Source organism: Glandiceps talaboti, chromosome 12, assembly GCF_964340395.1.
Source record: "Glandiceps talaboti chromosome 12, keGlaTala1.1, whole genome shotgun sequence".
NCBI lineage: Eukaryota > Metazoa > Hemichordata > Enteropneusta > Spengelidae > Glandiceps > Glandiceps talaboti.
The window spans coordinates 16,842,627-16,865,307 of record NC_135560.1 but is presented as its reverse complement, the minus strand read 5'-3'; the positions used below and the strand labels follow the sequence as shown (position 1 = coordinate 16,865,307).

Genomic DNA, 22,681 nt, shown 5'->3' with positions numbered 1-22,681 from the left:
CTCTTAAGCGCCGTCATACTGTATTTATTCTGTGCGGGATGCGTAACATATTATGACAAATTTGGCAACGGACGTGGTCGAGGCACTCCGTTTGATCGACAGAAAGGAAAGTTTACGATACGTTTGATGGTCATTTTTCCTTCGGGCGACGTTGAAAGAAATACAATGCAACTCTTTGATGCCTTCAAGGAAGGAGCATTATGTCATTGTACCCAATCTTGATTGATCAATGTGGTCACCTTGGAAACCAATATGTGCTCTGAGGAGGTATTGGGAGAACAAATTCAATTATGGAAAGCGATAGTATCACTTCAAGTCAAAGGAAGTGACGTGTATCGAGATGTATCAGACATCTTGTTTGCACCATAGTCTAAGGTGTTGAGAGTATGATCAAATTATCAAGACCACCAATGAAGGAGTTATACGATTCGTTTGCGTTTCAACACCAGACCGTTCAGGTTATTATACGTACCATAATTCTAACACTCTTCCCTTACTTTTATAATAACACCGTGGCTATATTCATCGTCGTCGTCGTCGTCATCATCATCATCATCATCATCATCATCATCATCATCATCATCATCATCATCATCATCATCATCGTCGTCATCGTTGTCGTTCATTCATTCATCCGTCCACACACAAACCCATCCATCCATCCATCCATCCACCCACCCACCCATTCATTCATTCATTCATTCCTTCATTCATTCATTCCTTCATTCATTCATTCATTCATTCATTCATTCATTCATTCATTCATTCATCCATCCATCCATCCATCCATCCATCCATCCATCCATCCATCCATCCATTACTACCACTATCAAAATGATAACAAGTTCCACTTCCATTGTAGTACAAATGTGTACACAGATAAAAACGATGAAAAGACTACTTCTTTCTGACACTGTACATTACATTTTACGGCAATGTAACAAAAGTGCAGGCAATTGAGATTTTGTTATATATTCAAGTTATCGCCATTCTACGTCCATAACGGTCACTATTCTGGTCAATTATTTAATACCTGTAAAGCATACAAATCTGGTAAGTCGGAAACTAGATATTGAATTTACAAAACAGTTCACACCCTCCATATATTTATCTAATACTAGTATACTACGTATAACACTTGCATTAGGCTTCTGGCAATATTTCAACTTGTGGGGCAAGGTTAGACGTATAACTCGGAAAGTGTACTCTTTTTCATTGCTTTAATAGGAAAATCATTTTTATCCTTTTTGTCGTAATCCGGCGGAACTAATAAATACCAATAGTAGGTAGAAGCCCCAATTGCGTTGAACAAATGGCTAAACTTACAGTTGTGATGGTCAAGTTTCCCAGTACATACCTTCCATCCATATCACTTGGATTGGATCACCGTTGTGGTTAACTCGAACACACGACTCCAATAATACTGTAGCTTATTTCCATTTAACTTATGAAAATAATGTCAATTACTTACTTAGCTCGTTGTAAATAGTTGTTTTTATAAAATATTAACATTTTTGAGTGAGGAGAGTTCAGTCGGGAATTGTAAGTACGGTTGCGATAAAGGTTCACAAAGTGAGTCCTGAAGACGTCACTTCATACCATTTGTACTGTGCTGTGTGTTGTTGTCCTTCTATCTGTGCAATCAACGATGTGTCAGATTTGTTCTCGTCTATCCCGAGATCACGGTAGTAAAGAGATATTGGAGTCTGCAACTAATGTATCCCATATCCAATCCAATATGTATGATGATGTACATAGAAAGTTGGCGTTACATAGAAACAGCAAAATCGAAATACAAAAAAGGGGAAGAGGTGAAGGGGTAGGAAAAGCCGGGAGAGGAGGGGAGGGGATGGGAGCAGGAAAAGTGGAGATGGGGGGGGGGGGGCTACTCAGCGGAGGCTCATTTCGAATAGTAACTATAGTAAGTGACAGTCACATAGAATATGTGTGTAAGGGGCTGTTTACACAACTGAGTGAGTACAAAAACAACCAAGCTTTAAAATTTGAAATACAATGTGAGGCACTATTCTCTCTAAACTGGGTTAAATCCTTATCCGTTTTATCAACGATAAAACTGCATGTAACACTTAATAGCAAGACTACTGACAAACTACTGACATGTGCAGTTCTATGGATCTCAAGTATTTCTGCGCACCTGCAGTATTCAGGTTTTCCTTTTAAATTCACTTTACATTTTTGTAATAGCAACTTGTTAAGCCCTCGGGGAATACCGTAAATCTCATAACAAGGAATTCGAGAACTGAAAGACTGTTTTGTAGACTGACGACTGAATCTTGTTTAGTATAAAAGGGGTTATTTAGAATCGAGATAGAGGAAATCCAAAGACTCAATGTCAAACTTGTCGACGACTTAGCATTCCATCAATACTCGATAGAATGCTAAGTAAGGGTCATGACTATTTGACCCTCATTGTTTATCTTTGTCTATGACGTTGATCGCCATGACAGTTTCTGGTGGCTGTGGTGGTGGTGGTGGTGGTAGTAATGGGGGTGGTGATGGTTGTGGTTGTGGTCCCACGCGTATGGTGCACATGGTGGTCTGTGCTAATGGGTGGTGGTGATGCTGGTGATGATGACGGCGGTTTAGTGATGATAATGATGGTGATGATGATGATGATGATGATGATGATGATGAAGTTATGTGGGATAGTCTAATGACGCTTTGGAAGGGAATTGTTTATATAATAAATCTGTCGATTTAACTATTGTTTGTTACATGCACCATTTCTTCGTATACCAGGCACTGACACACAACAAACTAACAATAACACGAGACTCTAGGTAGTGCATATAAACCACGGTGTATGTTTCTAAAAATTTAATTTCTCCTTTTCTTTAGTACATGTACAGTTTTGGTTCAAACGGAAAGAATGACAATAAAAATCAGATAGAAAGTGTTAAAAGGAAAATGACCATATCTTAAAGGTTGACACTATCGCATTGTTTGCGTCAAATATTGGAATTGTCCACGGGACATTTCTTGAACAAGCATTGGTCTGTTCTCCCTATCATTATATCAGAATATACATTGCTTGGTATGTGTACCTTTCACTTATTACACGATAGAGAATTCCGAGCAAGTTAGACCTAATTTACTGGTAATCGGTCATTTGACCATATGACTGACGCCCAAATCGAGTTAATGCCGTGGAGGAGAACTGAGTCTATTTTTTACTCTAAGAATATTTGAAGTCTTGTATTTGTCATTCTCATTGCATTTGATATAATTTGTTTGTTCCTACCAATTTTAATTTCTTTGTCATGAATATTTATCCATCAACGTGATCCAATTCTTGTATGCCATAGTTAAAGTACATTGAGGTTTAATTTCCAGGTATTAAAAATAAAAAATATTGTTGTTCTCAGGAATCTAATGAAAAGAGGAAGTCATGAAAATAAGAAAATTAAAACACCAACAAAATCACGGTGCCGTAAACAATACACAAATATCAGACGTTGGACGGTCGGTCCACTATTAGTGCATTTAATCACAATGGCTTCAGAACTCTAAAATCATCGTCGTAAACCACAGCCTCTTTTACGGCACTGTGATCTGGTTAAAACTTCTCTGATCTGCTTCTTGCCATTTCAATAGTACCTTTTTCTCATGTGAAGCGCCAAGTTGTCTCATCCAAAATCTGAACTACCTTTCATCAGTTGACAACTACACAGACAGTGAACAAAGGATATATATAAAACACTCGATTCTTACAGTGCGCATGTGCATTCATTAAGCGCAACAGCAGCCGCGTTCACAGCATGTTGAAGTCTTCCCTTAGGAGTACTATGCCTCAAAAACATAGTACTGTAAATGCAAGATAGCTATATATATAATCACATGTGACTCACATATAACATTTTGTAAGAAGATGTCGGACTAGGTTCCAATGTCTTTCCATAGGTGCCACATAGTATATAGTATACAAGAGTCGTTTCAGGCACAGTACTGATGGATTTGGTCGTGTCTGGGTATAAATGAAATAAAAACATTAAGCGGTACCTGAGGAAGAAATAAGAAAGCACTTTCGTAGCTATATAAGTAGGGTTAATGTCTAGTACGTTTCCTATTGTTCAGTCAGTTTTATGCCTTAGAAAGTATGAAATTTTAATCGACACAAAGTTATGAAGTATTGTATAAAAGAATTGCGATGAAATCTACCGGTATTGCGACTGGACATCAACAAAGCATCTTCTGTCATGAAATTACCCCACTTTACTTGTTCGTATCGGATTTCTTCTATTTGTATATTATCTAAAGGCCAACCCAAGTGGGCACTTAAAGTTGTTAGAAACGCAAATTAGACGGCGTGAACTCTCTCACACCAGGGGAAATATCATGTTGGTTTTTATCGGAATGCATTATCTCAAACATATACCAAACCATGGTCGAATTACAAAGTGTGGCAGAGTTGAATCTCTCATGTAACTACAAGATAGGTTTCAGTTATATGTGTTAAAATGTCGACAACTTTCTGACTAGAAGTTTCTAAACTGTCAGCTTTCGGAATTCCCTATCGGCGGCCCTACATCCGCAGTCTGAGGACTTTCTATATGAATTTTAAGTTTTACTGAAAAGCAATCGTAAATCATTTTGGGTAATTTTCACAAAGAACGCGCTTGCCGAAATATTGCGCCATCCTGAATAAACGACAACAACACATACACATTGTTCAAATTTCTCACTCAGTTATGATAAATACAGTGCTCGATTTGTTTTGGCATGTTAATGATGGTCGTCGGGTAGTAAGCTTTGAGTCCAGTATTTGAGTCCATCGTGGTATCTAGTTTCCGTCAGGGTCATACCATTTTCTGATAAGACAAAATTAAAAAAAATAAAAATATGTGTTTCCGATAACCGCTGACCGATCCTAGTTTAAGCCGCTGAACTTAAACTTTTTTTAAACATTTAAAACAAAAAGGTAAGAACTTCTCTGTCTTCTTGATCTTAGTGTTTGTTTGTTTTCTTTCCCCTGTGATGCCTGTACATATTCCATCAAATTATCACAGAAGGGTGTCTTGGCGAATTCTGTTTCGCAATGATAGGAAGAGCCGACATCGAAGGATCAAAAAGCGACGTCGCTATGAACGCTTTGCCGCCACAAGTCAGTTATCCCTGTGGTAACTTTTCTGACACCTCTTGCTTGAAACTCTGAACCTCAAAAGGATTGACATTTCGTTTATTTTGGGGTCGAAGCAATATTTTTCAAATTAAAATTTCAAATCAAATCAAATCCCGACCTACTACCCTATTTTCTGAGGCCATGTTATCGAAAAAAACAATAATTCTTTTTTCGCCTAACCATCCTTTGCGAACTTATCTAGTTGAATTGTAGATCGTCGGAAGATGATTCTCCAAGTCAGAGCTTCATCTTTTCGCCGATGACGTCATGCTATAAGGATATATCCGGGATATCCATAGAGATATCGCACTTGCCAATGCGAAGTTATAAGCTCTTTCCTTTATAAACACTTATTGCAGATAAATGTTTGATAAGTTCCAGCACAATAGTCCAACAATCTCACAAAGAGTGAAAGAAGGTTGTTTTCCATAACTTACTATATCTTCAATACACGGAACTTCTTCGGAGTAGTGCTCATAGCATCTGATACTTTCGCCATCGCCAAGATTGTTTTACATTGCCGAGGTTTTAATTATTATGTACGTTAAATCCGGACAGTGCAATTTTACTAATTTAAGTTATTTACATCAATTTTGTAACTGTAATGTAATTAGTAGCCTAAAGTTACAAGTAAAGTTTTACAAGTTGTTCATAGTTACAAGAATGTATGTGCAAACATACAAACAACTATTTGTCATGATTTACTCCACCGTGTACGACAATAAAATGGCTGTCGTTTGATACTCTCAACCAACCAATTAATCAAAATAATACTCTGACGGGTTTTCCACGTCTGGTATTCATCCACTTATATCGTAGACACAGAGTGTTTTTAAATGGGCATTGTTCCAGGCTACCACTTAAAATGGCTTTTACCCTATTCTTAATTTGATTTTGGAGTTTTCATGAAATTACTGAAACTAAACCCTTATCGTGGATGAAGATTGTTTTGGGATAAACTAAAAACCCTACACTCTAAACATTTTGACGCTTAGGACGCGTCGCATGTGTTCAGTTTGGTCTGGTTTCCAGAACACGTCATGCATTCTGTTTACTTGCTCTGAACACATACTGTGTGTTCAAAAAGTACTTACAATGTGCCGATGCGTCAACAGCGTTCTATTTCATATGATTTTCAACATTTGCTATGTGTTCAAATAAATACACTATATGTTCTAAATCTGAACACATGCGTTCTAGTTTTCTTACTGAACACATACACTGCATTCAAAAAGTGTTACAATTAAGTGTTCTAGTATCATGTGTTCAACACATGACTTTAGAGTGTAAATGTTGAAGAATTTCCCATTGCACTGAATTTGCTGATCTGGTGTTGCTTAACATTTAGTTATCAAAACAAACAAGTGGTTGTTGAAGTTACTTTCAATGGATTCAGTCGTTGTTGATTGCAATAGGTACACCCGGGAAATGATAAATGTAAATGTATCAACATCCTCTCAAATACAATTAAATTGAACGCATGAAACTTCTCCTTTGGGTATATCACCAACAATTTCTTGCAAAGTTTATTGTCAACACAAGCTACAAGGCTCAGGTACCAGCTACATGTATATGTATGAAATAATTATATCTCCATTGCATTGATAATACATACACTTACTCAACTGTTACATTTTAATTTGTCGCAACCAGCCCAAACTATAAGCCCTTTAGTTTTGGAACCACAAAAAATACATGTACACACGATTGTTGCCCTCAGATTTCATTTTGCCTGGCCTAGTGAGTAGACGTCTAATACCCCGAGGGGTGTCAAAAAACCCCAACTATTTCCCAAGGTTTCTATATAACAGTACGAGTGGTAATGTGACGTTTACTAGTGCCAGAATAAGGCCAGGCAAAATTGTTTTATAACACAGCATATTCTCAGGCACACATTCTCTCTGTAGTCAAAATAAATCACTGAACAAGACTCCTGTGCTACGTATACATGACAATGCGAATGCAGACATCAATTGAGAATAGCCATTGTGATGGATGCAGAACGTCAGAGTAGAGCACGGTGTTGGCGAAACCCATTGTCAAGTTCAAGTTCACGTATCTCATCTAATTACATGTAGAATGATGGGGTTTGATAAAATGAATATACATGCTGCAGCTGATAACAGTTCGGCGATTATTGAACACGACACACATTCAACCGAATCGGATAACCTTTAAGACCGTGACATAACAGATTTGTACGTGAAATTCTGATATTTGTTCACCAAATGTCATTGTCAAACCATTACATGTAAAGTCATGGCAGTTAATAAAATGAAAATGGATGTCACCCCTCTCTTCTTGTTGTATGGCGTTTAGGTATAGAGAATGGCGAAGATTTTCTACCTGTTCCTGCTTGGCCTTACTGGAACAATTTATGGTCGAATTGCAGGTAAGCCCATTACGAACAAGTTTATGATAAATCCATATTATATTAGCGTCTTGGCAGGAGACAACATTAACTTCTGGTATTAACTTGTAAAATGAATTAAGGTCTACTCGGATCGAATCGCTTTCCTAAACTATTCTTGATATTTCAGGCGAACTTTCCATTCAAAGTCGATTTCTTAAAACGTAATTTAGTGTTCTTGTATTGCAGATCAAGATGGATTTGAAGATTTTGAATTTGTAAAGCGTTTTAGTTGGTGTCACATAAAAATCATTTGTATCTCTTGATTTCAAAAATGTCCACTAGTTTACATGTAATATTAGTACTTTTTCTCCATCGTTTCACCCATTTTGTAACTGTAAAGAAAATAGAAATCCCTTGATGTGTATATGTTTCTGGAGATTCTGGATGTACCAATAAAACATTACAAGATGTTACATGACATACATCATTTACAACACACGATAAATCTACAGTTTAGTGCAAGAATTAAAGAATTACAACGCCCACTTTTCGTAAGCGTCAGTGAACAAAAAAAGATCTCGAATTATTGTATATATACTTCCAGAGGTAGACATCATGAAGGACTGCAACCTAGGAGACAAAGAATTAAAAGGAATTTCAAAACTGGGTGATTTCTCTGAGGACGCCTTCTCCTTCGACGGAACACACGTGACAGATCCCATTAGATCAAGCAAAGAAATGCTCAGGAGCCTTATGAAGGAATTCCGTCGACAGGACGAAAGTGTTTTGATAATGCGAATAAAGATGGACGAGGGATCCACTGGTGGTGTCATAACTGGAGTTTATTCCAAAGAAAGTTTAGACATTTACCTCGAGTTCATGATTGGAGGAGACGAGCCGACTGACACAGGTAAGTAATTAGCATATTTGGACTGGTTACACCTGCTCCAAGATGTAAGAAAATGTATGTATGTATGTATGTATGTATGTATGTATGTATGTATGTATGTATGCATGTATGTATGTATGTATGTATGTATGTATGTATGTATGTATGTATGTTTATAACTTTTTAAAACTATTTGATGACTTCTATTAGTATTGTTGGATGGAATATTGAGAACGGTAGCACGATTTGTTACGTCATTCTCAGATTGAGAATCCTTTAGAGATTCAGCTGGTATGCTATTAGGGTAACAAATGAGGAATGTATCAACACGTGATTCGGGTCATTGTAAAATCATGGACGTCTATGGTAAAATCTGTATTCGATCAGTTAATGCATAACTGATCACTCGGTATTTAGGTACACATAATAAGAATGGCCGGACAGATGGAACGAAATTGTCCATGAAATCGCACACTTCAATGACTGGAAAATCTCAAAATCCAACTAAACACGATACATGAGTACATACACAGGTTGTTCACTTTAAGATACCCGGCAGGGGTGTAGAAATGTACATACACATTTGTAGTTGAAGTTATACAGTGGTGGTACTTGGGTAAGACAATTTGACACAAACTTGATTACGACAGCAAGTCAGCTATCGGGAAGCTAACATAGCCATAAACTAGAAATATTGTTGCAACATTTTCTTGTAAGCTAACGACGGACATTAATTTAATTACACTCACACTAAGTTGGCGTCTCTTATATTAAATTTTCCTCAAGTGGTCACAGACTCAACCCCATTCATTGCATGAATGTTTACATTATCTTGTTTGTACCTAGACGTGACCAAGGCACTGCTATCACCAAATACCACATGCAACAACAATATTTTTTAGTTTGTGTCTATCGTAGTTTGTCGATAGCGTGCTTTCGTTAGTAATAAGTATCGTCGACGACGAGGGGCAACTGTTCTACATGTGCCAGATTGGATTTCATATTGTATTGTTTTTACCAAATTTCAGCGAAATTTACCTACATGTCTACCGAAGGACCAAGTACAATCGTCTTTAAAGATCTGCAAATAGCCGATGGTCACTGGCACACTATTGTTCTTCACATCAAAGACTTACACAAGTCAGAAAACGGTTTAGATTTATATATCGACTGTCAGCATAAAGGTACTGACGTCACCGAGTCACCAATTATGCAATTCATACCTAGGAAGTCATGGAAATCTGAATGCCGCCTTTCCCAGCGAGGACCGGGTGATGGTCTTTTTATGTATGAGGTGAGATGTCATTTATTATCTTGTTACTCAGCTGAAATTAGATATCATTATATGTACAGTTTATCAATGGTAAAATAAGGAGGCTATCAAGACATCTGAAACGAAAATGTTCTTATTGGTAGTTTTAATTGTATCATGTAATTGTTATGGTGAAAGTTTTCATCCCATTTCATAGTTTTACTTTTTAATTAAGTGTACCACAGTGTAACTCCTTCTTTAAGTTGGTAACAGTTTCAATAACATCTTTGATAAGATACAGAAAGAACAATGGACAAATATCAATATCAATAAAGATAAGTCTGTATTCAATATCTGTATAATCTGTATATTTCTTTTCTGAATAGGGTGCATTGCAAACAGTCAAGTTTGTATTTGGTTCTACCATAGACCAGATTGTCGACAATTCTCGATGTGCCATGCTTGCAGACACCAATGATATATTTTCTGAATCAAACCTAGGTAAGTGTAAACATGAATAATTATATAGTCTAGACTTGTATAGTCAGTGGTGACATAAAATGATGGCCATACTAATGCATTAGATTATATACAATACCAAACTAAATTAAAATGAATACAATTGAAATCAGTTGAGTTAAAACAAATCGTCGTCTACCTATACACAAAAATTAATTAGCAATGTACATTTGATTGTCCGACTCAACAAATATCTTACTAACGTTGCTAAATCTAAACGTCTGGCTCAACAAATAGTGAAATACAGTTGTTACATTGTACTGGAACTAGTATACGTTACAATGTATATGATTTGGCTATGGTTTTCTGAGATAACGGTAGCTCATGTAGATTAAATATGTAGCAATGTCGGTAGAATTTCTGGAACGCCAGAGGATGGAAAGAAGCAGTGTTTGTTAGTAAGATTTTTGTTGACCCAGTCAACATTTAGTTTCAAGTCATCTGGTTTTCTTTGTATCTAAAGTAACAACAACACTGATGTTAGTTGCGTTCTCTGAGATTTTCTTTAACCATTCATCAACCTCAGACCACAAGCAATATAGTAATACTGTTTTACTGCAGTGGCCGGGGGGGGGGGGCAACAATATCTACAAATGGACATCCTGAAATGAACAACGTGTACACGTATTCGAAACATACCAAGGGGATTTGTTAATGGCATTTGTGACATGGTGAATTTTGCTGGAAGCGTTTCCTGCCTGGTAACTGTATCTGTTCACGTGTGAAAGGTACAAAGCTTAACATATCATGTCTATTGAATATATAGTAATTGATAATTCACAAACCTAGAATACTGTGGTTCATAGTTTATAGACCTAACACATGTAACCATCAAAACATGAACATTTTATATCTGATTTTCAGAAGTTTCCTTATTCGAACAGTTGGAAAATAGACCGCCTCGGTCAAAACTACCTCCAAGTTTAAATACAGATAATAGATAAAGTTTTTACGTAGATCCTTTACATATGATTGAGAATATAATCAAACTGAATAATTCTCAAATAACATTTTTGTTCTAGTACGTCTTAAATCATACAGATCATGTCTTTATTTTATTTTCCCTTTATTATGCTTTCCTGATCATTCTACTCAACTTGAATATAGTCGGTAAGTGTTCACTCAGACTGTTTTCAATACATTCAACAACAAACAGAATTCGATCGTATCTTGGTGGCGCCCTTTCAAGAGTAAAGTTTACAGTGGAGGTCAGAGTATCGAGTACATACATATCAATATCAATACATGTCTTTCGTTATATATCATTTGTCACCTACAACTTCCAATTTTCCTTGAACAAATAAACCGGATGTTTTATAAGATCATTATGGGATATTTCTATTACTGTCCTCCGGTCGTACTTTATTCATACTAATGGCTGAGATTCATAGATGTAGTTAATGCAATTTGTCGGGAAAGTTATCAAGCATCACAACTCTTCTCATTTCGTGTAATTTCAGACTCACAGGGTGATGTTCTAGTAGGCTCTTTGCAACGACTGGCATCAGTGATGCAGAGTCTCCAAGATGACGTCAAGCTGCAGGTAATTAGCAACAACTTACTTGATCCATTACCACGAATACTAGAAGTTAATCAAGTCATAGTCCACACGTTTCGAATAGTCCAAAAAATGCATTTCCACGAGAGAAAAACTGATAATAAATCGATGATGAATATTTAAATATAATGGTATTTATCTGTCAAAAGAAGTTTCTATGTCGTAAAAAATAGCAGTGGACAATAATTGCAATGTCATCACTGACATCAGTAATACAGTACATCAGTAGTACAGAGTGACTGTTAAAAAAACATAGACGTCTCTCTAACGCCTTTTATTTAAAACACAAGTATGCATTCTTGGACGGTGCCGCAAAAGAGACAGTGGTTACGACGATCAAATTATCGTACACAGGAGGCAACGGTACCATTGCATACCGGCAAAAGTTATACTTAAAGTGTAGTCTAACTTATTACACAGTACAATTCTACTTCATTTTGACGTCTTTTAGGCTCGGGAGACTCAGCTTCTTCGCCAGGAACTATCAGAATGTGTAATGTGCAAGAAACATGGTGGTAAGTAAAATTTAGCTTTGATTTCTCAAAACTTTAATTTTTATCTCTAATTCTTTATGTGCAATTGTGTTCTAAATTCAGTGACAGTAACAGGTTGTGTGTGTATCAAACTAAGAGGGGACAGGTCGTCAATTGCGCGTGCGTGAACTATTTGTTAACTGTAATTGTTAACTAGCACTGATTGGGACTTTCTTTGTAAATTGGATTTGTAATCGACCTACGAGTACGATGGAGAACGTGTCCCTGTAAACAAAATCATGTGTACTAGAAGCCATTATTACCAAGGAAAGTTTAATAGTTTGTAAGACAGTTCTGCACAATTTCCCAAATCATGTGTGTAAACTAATTCCTAAACTTTGATATGTATACATATCTTAAACGTGATTACTTCATACGATATGACCTTGGTTTTACACGACCAGGTTTTACACCTTGTACTTTCTTTTATATCTTATTTCTAAATATCTGTCGACAGATGATCCTGGTGATAATTGCAACAACGACCTATCCTCTGCAACAACAGCAGCTCCTCTTCCAACGTGTAATGACAGACCGTGTTATCCGGGTGTTTCTTGTAGCGATACGGAAGAGGGCGCTGTCTGTGAAGCGTGCCCAATAGGTATGACTGGAGATGGCGTGAAATGTGATGACATGGACGAGGTGAGTGAGAAGTCACAAGAAAGGTTTATCTAGTAGTAACTGCAGTGATGGAATATAATTTGAAAGGACTATCAAAGTAAGCATACCATTTTAAAATCTGGTACATGATGATGACACATATGACACTTTACTTTCATGTTTCCCTAGTAGTGATCTCCATCATCACCCCCACCCCCACCCCATCAGCCCCGTCCAATGACAACCTGTGGAATTTCAGTGATCTTCGTTTATGTTATTGTCACTTTGGGAGCATAATTTTTTTTATTGTTTTCTTGGTATTTCATACCAGTGTGCTTTGGCAGGTCCATGTGATCCTTTAACGAACTGTATAAACATGGACCCTGGATTTCGATGTACACCATGTCCGCCTGGTTATCTAGGTGACCAAGTTGAAGGTGTTGGCTATGAAACAGCAAAACAACTCCGACAGGTACATGTATACAGTAATTAAATAGAAGGAATGTCACTGGATTCAATTCAATTCAATCAATCAATCAATCAATCAATCAATCAATCAATCAATCAATCAATCAATCAATCAATCAATCAATCAATCAATCAACCAACCAACCACTGTCTGTATATTTGTTTGTTTGTTTGTTTGTTCGTTCGTTCGTTCGTTTGTTTGTGCTTGTTTGTTTTTTAATTCTACCATAAACGCTAGGATAAGAATAGGTCAATTGTTGAAAACTACAGATCGGACGTGAAGATATTGCCAAACCTCACAAATCGCGAGGACAAATCCTTTGTCGCAAGACAGCGTGCAGCGTGTTGTACCGTTGCCGCAAAGACGTCTGTTTGACGATCAAGGTTTTGAACAAAGGGAGCGTACGGGGCACTTTAGGAAGCAATTTTAAAATACTTGGTCTTTGATAACTCTTATTTGATTGTTATTTACACAGGATTGTACGGATATTGATGAATGTGCAGCTAACAATGGAGGATGTGTGATACACTCTCTATGCATAAATACCATTGTAAGTATAACGAATTACAGGTTTGTTTTTATTATTGTTTACTTTATACCCCTTTATTCCACCAAAAATATTCTTAAATTTTGCGAAGACAATTGTTTAGATATTGATTGTGTAGAACTTCGTCAATTATTTAAATCATCAAACTTTCGGTTGACAAAACTGAAATATATATTACCCATACATTTCCAGGGTTCTTATCTTTGTGGTGATTGTGTAGACGGATACACGGGCGACCAGTCTGTCGGCTGTAGACCAATCAGAACATGTCCTGACGGCTCACCCAATCCGTGTCATATCAATGCGCAGTGTTCTGTGCAAAGAGGACAATATTTCTGTGAGGTGAGTGTTGATTGGTTTTGATCTTTTTGCAAAAGTGACATATATTGATTCGCTAACACAATTCGAAGGTTCAAAATTGATCACAAGTTTGATTGATTGTAAGTTCACCAAAGATACTGATACAAGTTCAGTACACTAGATTCGTGCACGTAGAGTTGGGTGGGATGACATCATGATATATTTCTTAACATTTATTGAATTTTGTGATGGTTTTAATTATTCACCCCTTGGTGCTTCATACCTTCACGACGAACAATTCATCTGTTGTAATGTGCCTACCTCGAAATACACGAAATTCTAAACAGATTCCATACAGGTGTACTGAAATTGTATTTTCCAGGGGATACTAGTTATTAAATACCTGATTATGGTTTTTTGTCTTTGTGTTCAAATAAAGTGCCAAATAGGTTGGTCGGGTAATGGTTTCGTGTGTGGTAGGGATTCTGACATTGATGGGTACCCAGACGAAGATTTGGCGTGCAGTGGGGCAAACTGTAAAGCGGTAAGCTATAGAAACGACTGATTGACTGACTTTGATCATGTATGTATGTATGTATGTATGTATGTATGTATGTATGTATGTATGTATGTATGTATGTATGTGTGTGTGTGTGTGTGTGTGTGTGTGTGTGTGCATGCATGCATGCATGCATGCATGCATGCATGCATGCATGTATGTATGTATGTATGTATGTATGTATGTATGTATGTATGTATGTATGTATGTATGTATGTATGTATGTGTAGGGTGGGTGTTTTTACACACTTAGTTCGATGGGGGTTTGATCGATATGTCTAAGCATAATGCTTGGAATTCGTTAGATGTTGGACTACGATAATATTACAACAGTAGACATTGAACATGCCTCCATTATGATCCTCAGTAACAGAAAATACTAATAAAAAGATACTGTCCAGAGAAAATGGCAAACGTATCATTTGGGAAAGTAAGTCATATGTTATATCCTGTGATCTATTACAGGATAATTGTCCTCTAATACCGAACAGTGGACAAGAAGACGCTGACAAGGACGGCCAGGGGGATATATGTGATGACGACGCAGATGGTGACGGAGTGCCAAATTTACCAGTAAGGAGAATTTCAGACCATGTCTGTTAAATTATAAGACATTACTTCATGTTGTTCCATATATCTTAAAGTGTAGTATGTGCACTTTAATAGTTTCTGTTTGATTGTATCAGAGAGAGAGAGAGAGAGAGAGAGAGAGAGAGAGAGAGAGAGAGAGAGAGAGAGAGAGAGAGAGAGAGAGAGAGAGAGAGAGAGAGAGAGAGAGAGAGAGAGAGAGAGAGAGAGAGAGAGAGAGAGAGAGAGAGAGAGAGAGAGAGAGAGAGGGGGGGGGGAAGAGTAACATGCAACGCGCTGTATATGTATTACATTTACAGGATAATTGTCCGCTGATCGTCAATCCAGACCAAGACGAGGATGACGAAGACATTGTCGGTAATGCCTGTGACAACTGTCCAACCATTGCTAACCCGTTACAGTCCGACACTGATATGGATGGCTTAGGAGATACATGTGATGAAGACATGGATAATGATGGTAATGTAGCTTTATTAAATCACTTTTAAATGTATTATCCTGGAAAATGTATCTACACCGTAGAGGAAAGTCGCTATAGGAAATAGAGCAATTGGTTGACTGCAGATAGGTAAATCGGTGTAACTACGTATATGCAAATAAGTAAATAAGTGAGACTCTCGAGAATGGTTGGAGAGAGAGAGAGAGAGAGAGAGAGAGAGAGAGAGAGAGAGAGAGAGAGAGAGAGAGAGAGAGAGAGAGAGAGAGAGAGAGAGAGAGAGATGTATATAATAGCCATTACAAACTGCAAGCACCTTTTTTTTCTGTTTTGCCACAGGCATTCTTAACGAAAACGACAACTGTCCTCTGACACCGAACCAAGATCAAAGCGATGGAGATGGGGATGGGGTCGGTGATAAATGCGATAATTGCCCAAAAAAACGTAACGCAGATCAGGTAAAAAATAGATTTGAGTGTAATATACAAGTAGGATTCGAATTAACTGCAAGTATGCATTGAAATAAAATCGCAGTCTATATGCAAAGAAACACCGTATCGCATGAGTGAAGTGCCAAGGTAACCCAGATTGCGTTGTAATTACTGAGTACACAGATACACAGACATAATTCACACATGCATCATTCTTAGCAAGTTCAACTCAAATGTATGGGGTCACATATTTGGCCATGATTTATGTTTTATAGTAATTATATTGCATATGGTCACAATATAACTGAGTATGTCATTGCGTTGAATTTCCTGTTTACAGCATGATGTTGACGATGATCTAGTGGGTGATATATGCGATACAAATGAAGACAGGTGAGTATACTCGGTGACCTTTCTCCTCATAGTTTGTCGTCAATTTTGTGCTACCACTGAGCAGTGTAACATGACTGAAAACATAGCATTAATTCATAATATAAACAGAGCAAAACATTTTCAACATGCATGCCAACAGCATAGTGGTACATGGAGAGTTAATACTTGTAAAAGAGTTTCATATAAAAGTGTCGAAAAATACATTACGTCTTTCAAACCAAGAAAGCGTAAAATTTCAATTAGCTGGGAATTCAGCTGTCAAATCCTGAAGATGTTAAATTCTAATGTACACCCCCCAAATGCTTGCATGTAAAATGGTTTCTCTCTCCCGAAAAAATATCGCCCTGTCCCCTCCCCTGTATTTTGTGCAGTCCCTTAGTAGATCTAAATGGTAGCCGTACATTGAAAGGGGGAACGAGGAGAGGCAAAGGTCCTGTGTATATCGGTCTCTTTGAGAATATTATTCCACCGCTAATAAAAACATCCCATTGTGTTTGCTGATTGTGTCCTTATTCAAATTTTGATGTGACAAATCTTTAATTTCAGAGACAATGACGGTATACAAGACAACCTGGATAATTGCCCCACTGTACCAAACACTCCACAGACAGATAGCGATAATGATGGACGGGGTAAGTACTTCATGTCAGAATGTTGATTTTCACTATTAGTTGAGACAATGTGAGTCCCATACATTATTCCTGTGATGTCATTTTTTTCAGATAAAGGATCTAATTTATATAATTCTAAAAAAAATGAATGAAAGACTGTTTGTTTATCTGTGGTATATGCTTACAGTCCGTTTCAAGTTACCGTTCACGGAATTTGTTTGATACAACCACGCAGAAACCAATAAGAAATAGCACATGCTACACTTTGTAAGATAGCAAGGTTGAGTGAATACGGTTCCTTGCACCATTTTGCCCAATGAAATGACGTCATGTGTCACCATGGAGACATTAAATGACGACGTCAAAACATTTGGTGCGGAAATTGTGATCTTGCTATCTTGGTGTAGAATATGGTTTCTTAATGGTTTATGCCTGGTTGTATCAAACAGAGCCAGTGAACGGTAACTTGAAACGGACTGTGATTTCTGGAAGATTTCTCATGTATCCAGAAAGCATTGACTAACATCCATGCTTCAATTAATAACACTTTTGACAAGACGATGGAAATAGCTTGTATTGTCCTATATTCTTGATGTATAACTATGGCAACTTGTAATTATTACATCTTCTTGAAGTATAAATGTATTAATGAACAAATTATATAAATTGTGAAACACCATCATATTTAAACATCTCATCCGTATCTAGGCAACGCTTGTGATGACGACGATGATGATGATGGTATTAAGGATAAAGATGACAATTGTCGATTGATACCCAATCCAAGCCAAAGCGATATAAACGGTAAGATAACTACACACGTGGACGTACTTGGCAGACAGCGAACCCATAACAACTTTACAACTACCCAAATCGGAAATAATCATTCTATAAAGTTTACCCTATTTTCTTTAACTAAAATGTCCACTCTAGTGTCACAATCCCTTTATGTTTCCCGACTTCGTTCTAAAAGAGGTTGGAAAAAATAAAACTTATAGGTTGGTCTAGTGTTATTTAGTCTTGAGTAATCAGAGTGTGCATTTTAATTTTGAACACTCGTTGTTACCTTTTTTCGAGTGAGTAAATCCTCAAAAACTTCGAGTGAGATAAAGAAGGTATAATATATACCACTGAATTCAATGATATTCAGAACGATGTTAGTATTATAAATCGGCATCTAGAAGACCACTACAAATTCGTTTCTCTGACAAAGAAAAATGTACGGCTGAGCTGAACCAAAAGAGTCCAATATTTTGTGCTGAAGCGCGATTTTTCGGCACTGCTCACAACTGTAAATGTGTACATGGTATACATCAATTAATAGCTATGATATACAATGTAAGTAATACAATGTAACAAGTAGAGCACACAGAATGCAATACTCCGTGACATGTGTATGTACCCTACACCGTAATCACATGAAAGTGATAATTAGCATCCATAGGCTTGTGGGTTGAAGGCATTTATAACACTCTCATACACACGAACAAAAAAAATATTTATTTTCATTCAAAATTGCTTAACGCTGCAAAACGGCTACTCCTTATTCCTTTACAGGTGACGGGAGAGGAGATGTATGTGATGATGATTTTGATGATGATAGGGTTAATGACATCGATGATAGTTGTCCCGAAGATGCGAATATTGCCCGAACCGATTTCAGGGCCTTCCAACGTGTCGTACTAGATCCTGAAGGCGAAGCGCAAAACGATCCAAGATGGGTCATTTACGATCAGGTAACGAACATATTTTAATGAGGTTGCTACAAATACATGACACAATGTAATACGTTGTCAAGTACTTGTAGCTTGATATATTACCTATCGGGTAAATTATAAAAAATCGCCAACAAACAATTGTCTGAAAACTAGTATTATTATACGTTAACTTTTAAATTCCTCAAATACTAGGATCATGAACCCTGCAGTGAACTCCGAATCTATGCAACTTGCAAGGAACTCTACAGTTCATCTTTGTTACTGATTTCATACCTTTAGAATATTGCTCTCGCAAGTCATGTTAATTATTTAAATCGAAGTTTTTCTTCCAATTTTCTTCACACAAAAAAACTGCGCGAAAAGCATTGCCTGCATGATGATAGGATATAGCCTATTCCCGAAGTGAAGAATTTGAACCAGCGTCAGAAAAACTATGCCCCGAATTTATAGTCACGATACAATACTTGAATTATGAACGGGTCTCTGCAAAAAGTAAGAAAGATGCCATGAATAATGGGCAGTGAAGAGACTAGTCAACAACGGTACCCAAATTTATGACGGTAATGTCCACACTTATTGCAGGGTCGAGAAATTATAGAGACTGTGAATAGCGATCCTGGAATTCTAGTAGCCTACCATCAGTTTGCAGGAGTTGACTACGACGGTACGTTTTTTGTCAATACTGCCGTGGATGATGATTATGCTGGCTTCGTCTTTGCCTACCAAGACAACAAGAGTTTTTATGTTGTGATGTGGAAACAGACAGAGCAAACGTATTGGAAATCAACTCCATTCAGAGCTGTTGCTGAGCCAGGAATACATCTCAAGGTTAGATATCAGAGTTTGTAATCGTGTCTGTCTGTCTGTCTGTCTGTCTGTCTGTCTGTCTGTCTGTCTGTCTGTCTGTCTGTCTGTCTGTCTGTCTGTCTGTCTGTCTGTCTTTCCGTCTGTCTGTCTGTCTGTCTGTCTGTCTGTCTGTCTGTCTGTCTGTCTGTCTGTCTGTCTGTCTGTCTGCATGTGCATGTGCATGTATGAAGTTGTGTATGCATATGTGTTCACGTGTATGAATGTGTGTTTATGTGACAAGTATGAATGTGTGTTTATGGTTTGCTCATCCATTTAGTACGTCATTCTGTCACGTTGGTTAGCCAAGGGAGCAGCGAGCATCTCCTAGTTGTTAATTCTGGTTTGCCATTTTTGTTCATTGTCATATTATGTACAACTTAAGATTGTATTATTATCTTTTTTATATAGGCTGTTAAATCATCGACTGGACCAGGTGAAACTATGAGAAATGCCTTGTGGAATACGATTGGTACTAAAGGACAGGTGAGGAATTACAAGACGTTTCTTTAATGGTTCATCTTCGTTATTTAAGTTCCCACGGTCTCAAAGAAATCCTAACTGTGATGCTGACTATAGCATGTAGCACAAATCACAAAGATTCCTCATTATTATTAAAATCGGAGTTTTTATAATTAAAGTCCGAAGTCAACTGTCGTAAACATATTTGTAAAAAATTGTTATGTTTTTTCATTGTCATATAGTCCACCTTACTCTGGAAAGATCCTCGTAACATTGGTTGGAAGGACAGTACCGCCTACAGATGGAAGGTGATACACAGGCCGTCTGTAGGTTTGATAAGGTAAATAGAGACGTACTAGTCATCAATTTTAGTATGGGTTGATTATGTACCATAGAGTACCATTAACTGTTCATACAGACATAGAGTTCAATCCTCGTGCCCAATTTTGGTAGAAAACTCGAGAGTACTGGGAGAAAGTTGAACTACATGTATTAGCGGTCCCGTTATTAAAGGTCTGTCGCTCTGTATCTGTAGGCCTGCATGTGTATACTTGCCCAGGCTTCGAGGCTCTGAAGTTCATGCTATTAGGTCGATAAATCTTGCAAAGTGTGACTGACTTGCCTTAAATTGGCTAATGTGCTATATCAGTTCTTACATACGTGTACAGTTATTATACTGAGGGTTATGATTGATTTTTCAGAGTGAGACTGTATGAGGGCACTGTTTTAGTTGCTGATTCCGGTAACATCATCGATACCACTATGCAAGGTGGTCGCCTTGGAGTGTTCTGCTTCTCACAAGAAAATGTTATTTGGTCTCAGATGTCATACAGATGTAACGGTAATTTTTACATACTCACTATCTTTAACAATATGTTTGGGTTTCGGGCCAAATATGAAATACTTGGCGACAATAGCGCCCTACATGTTATAGCACCTTGGTTGTAGTTCGACATTAATATTGTTGCCTTTATGGATTAGACGTCTACATAACTGCCAGTGCATATGTTTAGACCTAAACCAAGGGTTACGCAGATTGTGGTAGAGGTTATGCAAGGTCATTTGGTCGGGTAATGGCTATTGTATCACAATTCTGTTGTGTTTTGAAAAGTAGAAAGCGAAGTTTTCGTTTTCTAAACGGTAAAAGTCACTAATAAGCTGCATGCACCACAAAAACGATACATATATACAGTTTGATACTTGCAATTGATTTACATCTCGTTAAAGATGTCCTATCCCTTGCAGTAGCGCCCTCTCCCATCCCCTGTTTGATCTTACACGTGGATCGTCTTCCACGTACTTTCATTTCACTTCATTTGAATAATTGATACTTTTTCGTTACTTTCCAGATGAACTTCCAGACGACTTCGGATTCTGAGGACAACCATACCAGTCCTACCCTTTGTAACTCTCTGATTTTGGTAGTTTCACATTTTAAAAATCCATACTCGGTTACTATTTGAATAGTTTAGTTAAAAGGCAGTTGTAGAATGGTATAGTACAGTACGTACATATTATTCATTATCAAAGTAACTGGAAATATTCATGAACAATACGACGATATATATCATCTTTATTTTCAGACATTCACAATTTCACTTTATATATTCATCGTAGATAAATACTTGTATTTCTCTCTTTTTATACAGTAATATTATATGTACAATTAGGACCAATGGGACCATCTTTTGATCACTGACACTGTTAACATACTAAAGGCAATGGACGTGTTATGCCATACTTTCATAGAAAGGCGAATGAATTAGCAATGGAAGTAGTGAGCTTGAAGAGTCATAAAATAATTTGCAAAGCTAGTTACGAAGTAGACTGTAAGATACGTTGTGTTACTCCGCTCTCATCGGCGGTGAGATTCCTCTTTCAGAGGGTTGACCAATGTATGAGGGCGTCCCGTCACGGCGTACCTTACAGGCTAGTTACGAAGTAACTTTGATATTATCGCTTTTAGATGAATAACGACCTTTAAAGGTCAGCTTAAAATATCATTTAACATATATTTGATCGGGTTTTTAATAGTTCGGTAGTTTCAACTTTGTGCTACAAAACGATAGCTAATACAGTACTGAGGAAACGATCGGACTGGAAAATTATATTAATCGTTGTGGGCGCTCTTTTAATAGCTTCCCAAATACAAGTACTAGTATGTGACGAATCCTTCTGGTAGACTTGAAACAACTTTGTATGTTTAATTTTTGCAAAGAATACTGTTAGTCATGAGTTAGTCATGTCATTTCACACGCATGCGTACTATAGTAACTCCGCCTGCCTACCTATCTACTTACTTACACATATATACATATCGCCAGTTTTGTTTTTTTAAATATAAGAAAAAAAACGACTTCTCGATTTTTTTCCTGTGGGTTGTTATGTAGTTGTCTTTATTTCGATATACGTCATCGACAAAATAAAGTAACGAGAACATAATTTTGGTTATAAAGTATTTGTTTAAACTATCTAGTTTG

The 22,681-nt window shown here is 37.2% G+C and overlaps 1 protein-coding gene across 1 annotated transcript; it reads left to right on the top strand.

The window, feature by feature from the left end:
- Positions 1-7,468: 7,468 nt before the first annotated feature.
- Positions 7,469-21,579, top strand: LOC144443015 (cartilage oligomeric matrix protein-like). The gene is made up of 23 exons (XM_078132389.1): positions 7,469-7,532; positions 8,098-8,403; positions 9,411-9,676; positions 10,021-10,135; positions 11,614-11,696; positions 12,163-12,226; positions 12,702-12,886; positions 13,176-13,316; positions 13,789-13,863; positions 14,053-14,202; positions 14,600-14,704; positions 15,185-15,292; positions 15,607-15,766; positions 16,083-16,201; positions 16,515-16,567; positions 17,114-17,199; positions 17,887-17,982; positions 18,736-18,914; positions 19,479-19,724; positions 20,151-20,225; positions 20,444-20,541; positions 20,903-21,042; positions 21,551-21,579. The coding sequence occupies exons 1-23, from the start codon at positions 7,469-7,471 to the stop codon at positions 21,577-21,579; spliced, it is 2,943 nt and encodes a 980-aa protein (XP_077988515.1).
- The last annotated feature ends 1,102 nt before the right edge of the window (positions 21,580-22,681 follow it).

What these genes read in the sequence shown, in the direction of transcription:
- LOC144443015 (XM_078132389.1), top strand. Translation starts at nt 7,469, where the DNA reads ATGGCGAAGATTTTCTACCTGTTCCTGCTTGGCCTTACTGGAACAATT. An exon ending in AAGATGACGTCAAGCTGCAG is followed by an intron (nt 11,697 to 12,162) that starts GTAATTAGCAAC and finishes GACGTCTTTTAG; the next exon opens with GCTCGGGAGACTCAGCTTCT. An exon ending in TGCGATACAAATGAAGACAG is followed by an intron (nt 16,568 to 17,113) that starts GTGAGTATACTC and finishes CTTTAATTTCAG; the next exon opens with AGACAATGACGGTATACAAG.